Here is a 12,414-nt window from a genome sequence, read left to right on the forward strand (position 1 = left end):
CTGCTACAGCTGCTCCAGGAGCGAGGGAGGGGGAGCCACCTGCCTGGGGAGGGCGGGGCCACGCCCTCCTCCTTCCGTTGCTGTGGTAACATATCTCACCCTTTTTGTGACTCCAGAGATGAGTGCTCTGAGGCCCGCTTCAGTCCCAACCACCCTTCCCATCAGCCTAAAAACACCCGGGGCCTTTCCTCCTCCCGCTCTTTCTTGTCCCTGAGTGACCAGTGGAGGGAGCGGCGGGAAACCAACCCCAGCTCAGGGGGGAAAAAACAATGTGCGAGTGAGGCATTAGGGGAGAAGAAGGAAACTTGAGAGTGTGTTTCAGGGCGCTGGTGGCTGGTGCCTGGAATCTTAGATTCTCAGGAGGTTGAGATCGAAGGATCGTGGTTCAAAGCCAGCCCGGGCAGAAAAAGTCTCAAAGACTCATATCCAATCAACCGCCCAGAAAACAAAAACAAAAACAAAAAACAACATGGGGGAGGGGGAACTGGGGGTGGGGAGAAAACGAGGGAGGAGGTTTGGCAAGAAATACACGCGCGGCTTCACTTACGTAACTGTAACCCCTCCGTACGCCATCTTTGCCATAAAATTAAAATTCAAACTGAAAAGCCCAAGTGAAGCTGCGGCTCAGATGGTAGAGCAAAAAGCCAGAGGAGGAGGCGTGGCTCAGGTGGTCGAGTGAAAAAGCCAGGTCTTGAGTGCAAGCCCCAGTACCAGCACGTGCACGCAGACAGACAGACAGACAGACAGACACACACACACACACACACGGGCACAGGTGGAGGTTAAAATTCTCACCATAAATATAAAGGACGCCTTGGTGTTCTGAGTCGCGACCAATTCCGATCTAAGCCTCCTGGAGTCGCGTCTCCCGCCACACCAGGGCCCCCACCTCTTTAAAGAACAGCTCGGGCCAGCGGGGACAGGGCAAGGCAGGTCCCGAGCCCGGGCTGGCCACGAGCCAGGAGTCCTCCTCGCAGTCTCACGTGGCTGCTGTGACCCGTACAGTAGGACACGTGGGTGCGATGCTATTGAACTTTCCCACATTTATTCACGGTTTTGACAGTGAAGAGTTCCTAAAACGGGCCCTCTCCACTCCGCGCGCTCTGGACATTTCGATGTCGTTTTCAGCATTCGGAATTCTCCCTAGGGGAAGATCTGGCTCAAGTACAAAAGACCCTTGAGGGAAACCGGGTAGGGGGGCTTCGAAGCACCCCTACTGATGCCAGGAATCGCTCCCGGAGATGCACCGCGCAGACTGGGAAGGCCCTGCTGAGCGCTTCGCCTAAGAAAACCTCCTCCTGGTGGAGAAAACAGGGGACACTCACAGACTCACGGGGGACACTGTTTTCGAGGCATGGCGGGATTCCTGGCCACCATCCACCTTCAACCATAAACACGCACCAAATGCAAGTACATTCAAGAGCTGCGGGCAGCGTTTGGCTGCTACCACGGGTGGCTGCTGGTGGCGCTGGGGTGCAGAGGCTTCACGCGGGCCAATCGGGACAGGCCAAGGCGGAGACTGTGACTAGGGGGCGGAGCAGAGCCTCCGGCCACCCGGCTGCTGCTGTTTCCAGACGGGGCTGAAAGAGAGCACACCATGAATTGCTAATCACAGAAAAGCAGGAGGAGCCGAAGCATGGCTCTGCTTCCCAGAATTCACCAAACACGAAGCAAGAGCAGAAGAAAAGACAAGGACTGGACGATGGAGACCAATGCCGGGCCCTGGTGGCTCAGGCCTATCATCCTAGCAGCTCAGGAGGCTGAGGTCGGAGGATCGCAGTTCAAAGGCAGCCTGGGCAGGAAAGTCCTCAATTAACCAGCAAAAAGCCGGAAGTGGAGCCGTGGCTCAAATAGTAGAACACAAGCCTTGAGTGAAAAAGTTCGGGGAAGCCAGGCACCAGTGGCTCGCATCTGCCATCCTAGCTACTGAGGAGGCTGAGATCCAAGGATCACAGTTCAAAGCCAGCCCAGGCAGGAAAGTGCAGACTCTTATCTCCAATTAACTTCCAGAAAATCGGAAGTGGCGCTGTGGTTCAAAGTGGTAGAGCGCTAGCCTTGAGCAGGAGAGCTCAGGGACAGTACCCAGGCCCAGAGTTCAAACCCCATGACAAAAAAATAAGAGAAAAAGAAAAAGCTAAGGAGCAGGGCTCAAGCCCTGAGTTCAAGCCCTAGTACCACCACACGAAAAGAGAGAGAGGAAGAGAGAGAGAGCAGATCACAGGCTGAGCATCTTTAATCTGAAAAACCAAAGTACAAAATGCCAAAATTAGACGCCCTGCTGGCTCCAAGCCAGGGCGGTCCACGGACTGGAGAAACTCAGCTCCTTGACTTTAAGAGGCAAAAGGCCCAGTCTACCACGGGCCCACGCTGTCCCACTGTCTGTCCCAGGGTCTGGGTCCCCAGGGATATCAGCCCCCCCCCCCCCAGCCGCATGGGAACGCTGTAAACACCACATGCATTCTGACACCAGCCGGCCGCCCCTGCAGGGCCCTTCCATCTTTCTGACTTCCATAGTGATTCTTCAACTTCCATAGTGATTGTGTCGTTTCTGTTTCCGTTCGGCATGTCAGCTGACGAGCCTGAGGCGTCTTTATCAAATCACCATCGTTTCTCTTTCCTCCAGGGAAGAGGTGCTATGCTCACAAGGAATGAACTAAGGATCAGATTGCTGTGCTATGTATGGTGCACTGACGTCAGTCACTAACCATCCCCTTCTGCTTCTCTAAAGCCTTTTATGTCCTCATCAAAAGGCCTACGACTCTGAAATCAGAAAGGACTCAACAGCTGATGTCTGTGAATACAGACAAGTTAGATGAACAGTTGCTACCCAGTGCCGATCCCTAGCGATCACTCAAGGTGGAGGCCAATCAGAAAAAGGCTAGTCTAAAGATGTGAACTTCAGGAAGCTTCATGAAGGGCTCAGGAAAAGAGAAGATGTGAAGGAAAACGTATCAGATGGGAAGGTACACAGATTCAGCGAATCCAATCAACGGGATGTGTAAGGAACTAAAAAGAAAAGAGAAGCTAGGCGCTGGTGGCTCCCGCCTGTCGTCCCAGCTACTCAGGAGGCTGAGATCTGAGCATCACGGTTCAAAGCCCATCTGGGTGGGAAAAGTCTGAGATTCTCACCTCCAATGAACCACCAGAAAACTGGAAGTTCTGTGGCTCAAAGTTGTAGAGCGTGGCCTTGAGCAAAATTGCTCAGGGACAGCGTTCGGGCCCCCAGTTCAAGCCCCACCACCAAAAAAAATGAATAAAAATAAATAAAACAAAAATCCAATGATCTGCACCATCCACACCATGGTTGGCAAACGAGCCCAGGATGAGTAACAGAGAACATGAGTCTCCCACAACATGTGCTGACCTGGCATATGGGACTGACGTGGGCGCATGCGTGGCAAGCTGGAGCTGGCTAGGGAGGCCCTACCTGGGGGGACCCACGTGGGTCTCTTGCTTTCGGCTGCAGGGCTGCATCTTTGTGCTGGTGTTCTAGGAGCCTTGGAAGAAAGCGCAACCTTGCTGGGTGAGGGCTGCGATTCCAATTTGACAGCAGCTGGAGACGAGGCCACTGGAGTCCCTTATGTGGAAAAGTAGAAAAGTGTGTCAGATAGGATGATGAAAGTTCAAACGTAGCGTACGTGAACAAAAACTACAAAAGTTCAATCAGCGCCGGTGGCTCACGACTAGAATCCCAGCTGCTCATGTAGCCCAGGCTGACCTCCACTCACGATCCTCCTGTGCCAGCCTCCCCGGCACTGGGATTACAGAGAAGGTGCCCCCAGCTAGGTGTGCTGTCTTCTGGGAACATTTATATGCCAGGCAACCTCCTTACCACAACCCTGACCCAGAGATTACTGCCCCCTACTGACAGCTACGGAAATGGAGAGATCAGAAACCACGATACGACAGGGAAGGAAGTGGGGAGGTCTGGCCCATCTAGAAGGGACACGGGAGCAGGGTCCAAGCCCTCAGAGCCACACAGGTGGGAAACAAACACTCAGAAAGGGATCTGAGGCCTTGGGCGAAGTTTTCGCCGAAGTGAGGGCTGGGCCGAGGAGGATCAGGAGTCTGAGGCCAGGCTGGGCAGCACAGCAGAACTTTGTCTCAAAAGTCACCATGCCAACAAGGGCAGATGCCTTGGGAGATCTGCTTCAGAAATACGACGGCAGAGGTGTTCACTCGGACACGGCCAGGTTCAGTCACAGACGAGCTGCCGATGACACAGGTCTCAGAGAATGAACGGGAGAAGGGGAGCAGTTCGGGTTCTTTTCTTGGAGTGAGGGGGAAAAAGAGAGGTAGAATAGAAGCCCACTTTCAGCTCATGGTTACTCTGGAATCCAAAGGGCTAACATGATGTATAAGAAATCTGGGCAAAAGTGGCTCCTGCCCGTCATCCCAGCTACCCAGGAGGCTGAGATCTGAGGATCGCGGTTCAAAGTCAGTCTGGACAGGAAAGTCCGGGAGACTCTGATCTCCAATACACCACCAAAAAGCCAGAAGTGGGGCTGTGGCTCAAGTGATAAGAGCACCAGCTCCGAGTAAAACAGCTCAGGGACAGCACCAAGGCCCTGAGATCAAGCCCCAGGACTAGCACAAGAAAAGACTTTTTTTACTTGGATTTCTTCTGGAAATGTCTTAGACATATTGCAGAAGAGTTCTCCACTCAGAGATCAGGTTAAGAAGCAAAGCAAGAACTTTCAAGTTTCTCTGCTTAACTGTCCAGAGAAAAAGTGGACCAGGAGAGTGAGCAAACTCTCAGACTGGACAAACGTGGGTCCCCCCTTCAGCCTCTTATTAGCAGACCTGAGGCTTTGAACCGTCACGAATCTGCCTGTCAGAGACTCAGCCTTCCCCTGGTGAAATACAGGTGTGCTACGCAGCCAGATGTTAGAAAGGACAAAGGTGGAGACCAAGCAAGCGCAGCAAACACACAGAAGGCATTCCACTTACAATGGAAGCGATTTGCAAGCTTACCCAACGTACTGCATTTGGGTTTTGTTTTCTTCTCTTTCTTCTCTGGTGGGGGTTTTACTTTCATTTCTTTCATTGCCTTGACTTTACTTTTGGTCACAGTGAAGTCTTCGCCGGTGTCTTCGCTCTGACTGAAATCAGAATCCTCGCCCTCTTCTCCTGAAATGAAAGGCCACGTGGGCTGTCTTTGTTCTAAAGGGCGGGACTTCCGTCCCCTGGGCTCCTCCCAGCCACCAGCTCCGCCCACATCTCTGTGCCCCAGTGTGAATGGAGGGTGTCTGGCTTTGAATCCTGGCTTTCCACCTCCATGCTGCTGGCCTCACGGTGCCTCGATTTCCCCATCTAGAAAATGGAGGTAACTACCAGGTGCTGGTGGCTCCTGTCAGTCATCCTAACTACTCAGGAGGCTGAGATCTGAGGATCACAGTTTGAAGCCAGCCTGGGCAGAGAAGGCTGTGAGACGCTGATCTCCCATGAACCAGCAAAAAGCCGAAAGTAGTTGTGTGGCTCATGGGCTACAGGGCCAACCTTGAGCAAAAAGCTCCAAGTGAGAGCACAAGGTTCTGAGTTCAAGCTCCAGTACCAGCACAAACAAAAAGAAAAGAAAATGATTGTAACCATAAGGCCTACCTCACAAGGCTGCTACAGGCTAAATATCTATACACATATGCTAAGTATGGGATATACAGGTATGTATGTAACTAGCTAGCTAGCTAGATACATATACAGAGATACATATATAATGCTCTTATTCCCAGCCCTAGAATTTCCCTTCAGTGATCCTTACTTGGAATTTTACCATTTTTACTGAGACGCCAGAGAAGAATCATCAGGTGTCTTTCAAGGGGATGACCTGTATGCTAACCCAATGTCACATGATCCTTAGTCACATGACCTGACGGAGGAGAGAGGAGCCATCTGCCAGCAGTGCACTGACAACCCCAGATCCGACTCCCAGGAGACACCTGCCCCGCCACGCTCTGGTCTGCATGGTACGGGCTGCTCCCCAACAAATGTGGACCTGGGGCAGAGCTCTGTGCAGATGCTGGGCTCTGGGAGGAAGCCTTTGGGCCATGCGTTGGACAAGCAGCATTTAGACAAACTACGGGGCTAAAATGGCCTCTGGATCGATGGAAAGGCAAAAACAGTGAGTCACCTGGAGGCCGTCCATCAGCTCAGTGAGGCTGCCCGGAAGTAGCTGCAGGAGGACGGAAGAGGCCGGCCAGCACTAGGTGCCGAGTTCTTCCTGTAGATGCGCCCCCCCCCCCCCCCGCCCCAGCAGGATGGAATTCTGGGGGGCGTTAGTCCTGCAGCAGATCTGACTCACCAGCGGGGCCGTCTGAGCCGGAGGCGGCCTCGGGGCTGTCGCCGCTGCTGCCTTCCTCGAGAACCTTCCTCTGCTGAGCCGCAGCTGCGCACACCGCTTTTCTCTTCCCTCGGACACCGGGTGCATCGCCATCACCTTCCCCCGCGGTCCTGTCCAGGTCTTCACGGCGCGCCCAACAGCAAGAGAAAGCGCTTTGTAACAGCTAAGATTTCAAGAAGGCTCTATGGCTCTGCTGCTTCTCCCTTCCGGGGTCCCCCCTCCCTACTCCTAACGTACTCCCCAGTCCAGCGGGGCCCTCACAGCCCCCCCCATCCCCACCCCCCTGGCAGTAGTTTTAAGGATAAGTCCAGAACCCCAAGGGACAGTTTTTCCCCCCAAGAAATTTCAAGATGGAACTAGGAGGATGGCTATCCTTTTTTTCTGTCGGTCATGGGCCTTGAACTCAGGGCCTCAGCGCTGTTTTGGTTTGTTTTTTTGCTCAAGGCTAATGCTCTACCACTTGAGCCATGGCGCCATTGCTGGTTTTCTGGTGGTTCATTGGAGATAAGAGTCTCATGGACTTCCCTACTTGAACTGAGTGTGAACCCTGATCCTCGGGTCTCAGCCTCCTGAGTAGCTAGGATGACAGGCGGGAGCCACCAGTGCCCAGATGCCATCCCTTATTTTAGTGGTCAGGTGACACAGACCAGAAGAGTCAAGGGTCATAGTCTAGAGGTCCTGGGTAATTAGTTCCCTCCAGCAGGGAAAGAAGTAGGTGTGCAGTCAGACTGACAAGACTAAACATTGAAAGGGAGGAGGAGGCTGAAGGACAGGGAGGCTGGGCAGAGTGGAAGACTTTGGCTGGCTCTAGCTCTGTAATCAAAAATCTAAACAAAAGTGACTAGAACAGCACTGTGAATGAGGAACTATTAGAAGATGAGAAACTTACCTGAAGAGTCACTGGCTACGCAGCAACCAGAGAGGATGGGAGACTCACGCATCGTTTCCGCTTCACTGCCGCCATGTTTTTCAACACCTAAATATAAGGGATAAGGAAGAAAACTCAGACACACTCTAATTGAGCAGACTCAGGCTGCGTCCCCCAGAAAGGATTCTGCACCCCAACTAACAGAGATGGTACCTGGAAAGGTGAGATTTATTAGGACTTTGGGCTCTGAATTCAAACCCGCCTGCAGTGCAGATGCAGACTTGGAAGACTCACTGGGCTCATCTTTAACACAGAGATGGGAGATGACCTGCTGATCTCCCACGGAAATAGCTTAACAATCTCTGAACTCCTGGAAACAGTCACTAAGTATGAACTGTTAAGTCTGTGAGGGCAAATGCACAGCTGCTCGGGACCAGAGAGCCGGAAGTGGGTTGACAGGGCCGTGCAGGGCATCTGGTCAGGCCAGGCTCACAGGCCACACACTCCGCTTATTATGGGTGGTAAACAGAGATAGGTGTTGTATGACACCAAGATGGCGGAGTGAGGAATTCTACCCAAATGCACCGCTCAACTCGGCTCTCTCCGGAGTCCCAAACTGTGTTCTTTCCCCTGTGAGGGCCCTTCCAAACAAACAACCACGGACACAGAGACCAATGCACAGAAAGCAGAGTTACTTTGGCCTCTGGATGCCGGCACATCACCGTTGACCGTTGGAAGTTGCTTCGCTGACAATGCCAGAGCAGCTTCCAGGCCTCTCTGGAAGATCTTGTCATCCAAAGGCACCCTACAAAACACAAGCCCCGCACACGATGAGACTTCCCAGGGACCAGTGTCAGGGAACAGCAGGCTATTGAGATGATAAAGGAGACAGGCAATGATCGCATTTCTTTGTGGACCCTGTCCCCCCTCCCCTGGCTCTCTGTCGGTTTTTCCCACCCACAAGTTGTAGAGTTCATTCTCCACCTCGTGTCCAGTGAGGACTACAGCTACATTTGTGCATCCTTTGTGCCTCCATTTCTGTGTCCCCCCAAGGACAGATAAATGAACAAACAAGACAAAAAGGAAACAAAAACAGCTACAAAGGAAAAAAACTTTGCTTCCATTCCCTGGAGTTCACCTGGATAGACATATGATCAGAGGCACACAGGCACGGTGCCTTTGTGATCCTCTCTTAAGAGCGTTCTCCGTGGGAATGCCTAGAGTCCTATATCATTTATCACGTCCTGGTATACACGCGCACGCACACACGCACGCGCACGCACACACACACATTTTTTGGTCAGTTGTGGAGCTGAACTCTGGGCCTGGACGCTGTCCCTCAGCCCTTCAGTTCAAGGCTAGTGCTCTACCACTTGAGCCACAGCGCCACTTCTGGCTTTTTCTGTTTCTGTGATGCTCAGGAATTGAACCCAGGGCCTTATGCATGCGAGGCAAGCATTGTACCACTGAGCCACCTTCCCAGCCCCATGTCCTGGTGTATTTTACATTTAGCTCTTGCACAGGAGAAAGAACATGGCACCATTTGTGTCTCTGAGCCTGGCTAACCTCACTTAGCATGATTTGTTCTGGGTCTCTCCACTTCCCTACAAATGACATATTATTACTCTAATGGCTGTGTCAAATTCCATCGTGTAGAGGTACCCCGGTTTCTGGATCCACGCCTCTGTGGTGGGGAGTCTGGGCTGTTTCCGGGACCTGGCCCTGGTGAATACACAGCAGAGAACATGGGTGTGTCTTCTGTTCGCTTTTCAGAGCACCACACACGTGTTTAAACAGCGATCAGCCTGTCCTGGCTGATGTAACAGGCATGAGCCACTGGTGCCAGACTGCAAGTGGAATTTTTACCCCAGCAGTTTCGTAAAGTCTGAGACTGCAAAGGCAGGAGCAATAAGTCTTTATTTAAATGGAGATTTGCTCTTAAGTTTGTGGATGTCTTTTCTGGGTCAGTTTTACGTTGTATCCCTGTTCTTCACTCTGTTCTTCTGGATGAGAGCAGGACTCTGTTCATGTTCTAAGGTCAACCAGTAGCTTGTAAGAGTGTCCTCAGAGAACACATCAATAGCTATTTGTTTGCGCGTCTTACCTCTCACCTTTTCTTAGGGGTTTTCTCTTGCAGTGGGATGCTTTCTTTCTGGAGATTCTTCAACTTAGCTTTCGGGCTCTCTTGTGTGGGCTCCTTTAATCTTGCTCGGGATTTCTTGTTTAATGGTACAGAAGTAGGCATAAAATCATCTATTGATGTGCAAGTTAAAAGCAAGAGAAACAGAATGACTTCTTTGGCAGCTGCAATTTATTGGTGTGTTTTGAGTTTCCCAGGTTAGCAAGTTGTGTCATTTCTGGTTTAACCACCATTATTGGCATGGTTTGTCTATTTTCACTCATCCATTTCAACTCCTCTTTGCTGGCCTTTACTTTTAAAATACCAATGCATCAAAGACGAGCTCCCTAAAAACTACAAATACAGCCAGGTACCAGTAGGTAGCTCACACCTGTAATCCTAGCTACTCAAGAGACTGACATTTGAGAGTGGAAGCAGAGCCAGCCTGGGCAGAAAAGCCTGTGAGACTCCACTGCCAACTAACCAGCAAAAGGAGAAGTAAAAAAACCTGTTTCTGGACTAAGGGGAATATCTCAGTGGCAGATTATTTGCTTAGCTATGTGTGAGGCCCTGGACTGAATTAAGATATGGGGAAGAATAATCCTAATAATGATGCTTCTCAGATTGTGTGTGTGTGTGTGTGTGTGTGTGTGTGTGTGTGTGTGTGTGTGTGTGTGTGTGTGTGTGTGTGTGTGTGTGTGTGTGTGTGTGTGTGTGTGTGTGTGTGTGTGTGTGTGTGTGTGTGTGTGTGTCTACGCTGGGGCTTGAACTCAGTGCCTGGACACTGTTTCTGGGCTTTTTGTGCTCATGGCTGGTACTCTACCATTTGAGCTACAACTCCACTTCCAGCTTTCTGGGTATTAACAGGAGACAAAGAGTCTCATGGGCTTTCCTGCCAAAGCTGGCTTCGAACCTTGATCCTCAGATCTCAGCCTCCTGAGTAGCTAGGAGGGTGGGCATTAGCCACCAGTGCCCAGCTGATTCTAAGACTTTTTGATCCAAGTTCTTTTAACAGCCAAGACAAGTAACAAATAGTGTAACATAGCTTAGATCTAACTGTCTTCAAGGTCCTAATTTTTCACAGGTCTACAAGGAGTTAGGGAACTTGTTTAATACCTGAACTTTTATCTGTCAGATAAATTCTGAGGAAATAGATTCCCAAATTCCAAAATTTCCAAATCCTTTAGGTGGAAAAAAAGCTTTTGCCTAGCAAGCATGGGGCCCTGAGTTCAAATCTCAGTACCATTGCCACAAACACAAATCTCTACTTACCATCACTGTCGGAGTCCATCTGTGAGTAATTAACAGGTTTCTTAATTCTATGGCCAAGAGAGAGATTTTTTATTAAGCAGAAATGTCAATTTCTTACAGTCATCATGAATAAAGCAAAACACCTGAAAGTGTGTAAATCGAAAAGATGACCTGAATTTACAGCAGGGACTTGGCAGTAATTAGAAAACTAAATTACACTTTTTCCAATACAGAAAACTATGAATCCAGATAACTCCCAAAGGAAAGAAAATCTCGCTAATTAATTAGTTACAATTTATAGGCTTTTAGCTATTGGCTATTTTATTTTTTTCCGTCATGGGGTCTGAACTCTGGGCCTGGGCGCTGTCCCTCAGCTCTTCAGCTCAAGGCAAGCGCTCTACCACTTGAACCACAGCGCCACTTCCAGTTTTCTGGTGGTTCATTGGAGATAGGAGTTTCACAGATGTTCCTGCCCGGGCTGGCTTCAAACAGAGATCCTCAGACCTCAGCCTCCTGAGTAGCTAGGATAATAGGAGTGAGCAACCAGTGCCTGGCAACTGCAAATACTTTTATTTCTGTCTAACAGAATGGAGAGTAAGATGGTAAATGACTTTTTTCCCACCCCTGAAATAGTGTTGCAGGCACCTCAAAGGTCAACCCCAGACAGGGTTTTCACTGGAACAGGAGTAAATGCAAGGAGGAGAGGCAGAGGAGGGGGAGCTAGGATGGGGGGGGGCGGGGAATTCTGAGCTCCTGGCTGCTCTGGCTGGGGACCCTCTACCAAACCCGAACGCCTACCACACCCATCATCCCCATCCTCCACCTTGGCCACCTCACCCTTCACCTTCCCGCATCCCCCTCCTCCACCCCCACCCCTCCCCTTACCCCTGCTCCCCTCCTCCACCCCCACCCCTCACCCCTGTCATCCCCCACTTCCCCTCCCCTTACCCCACCCCCTTACTCCTGTTATCCCCCACATCGCCCCCTCACCCTTCACCTTCCTGCATCCCCCTCCTCCACCCCCACCCCCTCACCCCTGTCATCCCCCACATCGCCCCCTCACCCTTCACCTCCCCTTACCCCGCTCTCCTCCTCTACCCTCCCCCTCCTCTACCCTCACCCCTCCCCTCCCCCAGCCCCACCCCTCACCCGTCATCCCTTCCCCTCCCCTCACCACCCTCCCCTCACCCCCACTCCCCTCCCACAACCCCACCCCTTCACCCGTCATCCCCTCCCCTCCCCTAACCCTCCTCCCCTCCTCTACCCTTCCCCTCCTCTACCCTCACCCCTCCCCTCCCCCAGCCCCACCCCTCACCCGTCATCCCCTCCCCTCCCCTAACCCTCCTCCCCTCCTCTACCCTTCCCCTCCTCTACCCTCACCCCTCCCCTCCCCCAGTCCCACCCCTCCCCCGTCATCCCTTCCCCTCCCTTCCCCTGACCCCCCTCCCCTCCTCTACCTTCCCCCTCCCTCCTCCCCTCCCCCGTCATCCCCTCCCCTCCCTCCCCTTTCCCAGCCCCACCCCTCTCCCGTCCCCCTCCCCCGCCCCACCCCTCCCCGTCATCCCCTCCCCTCCCCCAGTCCCTCCCCCCTCCCCTCCCCCCTCCCCTCCCCGCCATCCCCTCCCTCCCCGCCCCGCCGCGCCGCACCCCCGCCCCCGTCCCGCGTCGGGGTCGCCCGCACGCCGCCCTGCACGCCGCCGCCCCCCCCGGCGGGACGTCGCGAGGCCTCACCGCACGGGCCGCACCATGGCGCCCGCACACACGCGCCGCCGCCGCCGCCTCCCGGGTCCCGCAGCCCGCGGGCGGCCGTTTCGGCTCCCGCCAAAAGCGGACGCCGCT

General features: G+C 52.7%; 1 protein-coding gene across 6 annotated transcripts; it reads right to left on the bottom strand.

Annotated features, from left to right (window-relative positions):
* Positions 1-1,044: 1,044 nt before the first annotated feature.
* Positions 1,045-12,396, bottom strand: Rad51ap1 (RAD51 associated protein 1). Of its 6 annotated transcripts, XM_070006024.1 has the most exons (10): positions 12,307-12,396; positions 10,597-10,643; positions 9,317-9,458; positions 7,901-8,010; positions 7,227-7,313; positions 6,299-6,457; positions 4,975-5,130; positions 3,428-3,577; positions 1,402-1,580; positions 1,045-1,298 (listed from the first exon to the last, which is right to left on the bottom strand). In XM_070006024.1, the coding sequence occupies exons 1-9, from the start codon at positions 12,321-12,323 to the stop codon at positions 1,444-1,446; spliced, it is 1,005 nt and encodes a 334-aa protein (XP_069862125.1). In that variant the 5' UTR covers positions 12,324-12,396; the 3' UTR covers positions 1,045-1,298; positions 1,402-1,443. The 6 variants fall into 6 exon arrangements, with proteins under 6 accessions (XP_069862125.1, XP_069862123.1, XP_069862126.1 ...); XM_070006022.1 differs by having other exon boundaries at positions 1,045-1,580; XM_070006025.1 differs by having other exon boundaries at positions 1,045-1,580; positions 12,321-12,393.
* Between the last annotated feature and the right edge of the window lie 18 nt (positions 12,397-12,414).

Source organism: Dipodomys merriami, unplaced genomic scaffold (genome assembly GCF_024711535.1).
Source record: "Dipodomys merriami isolate MVZ:Mamm:240054 unplaced genomic scaffold, mDipMer1.0.p SCAF_691, whole genome shotgun sequence".
NCBI lineage: Eukaryota > Metazoa > Chordata > Mammalia > Rodentia > Heteromyidae > Dipodomys > Dipodomys merriami.

Excerpts from the sequence above, each read along its gene's own strand:
- Rad51ap1 (XM_070006024.1), bottom strand. Across the intron at positions 7,314-7,900 it reads GCCGGCATCCAGAGGCCAAA|GTGTTGAAAAACATGGCGGC; the intron begins GTAACTCTGCTT and ends CCTTATATTTAG. Across the intron at positions 6,458-7,226 it reads CGTAGCCAGTGACTCTTCAG|ACCTGGACAGGACCGCGGGG; the intron begins GTAAGTTTCTCA and ends CGCGCCGTGAAG.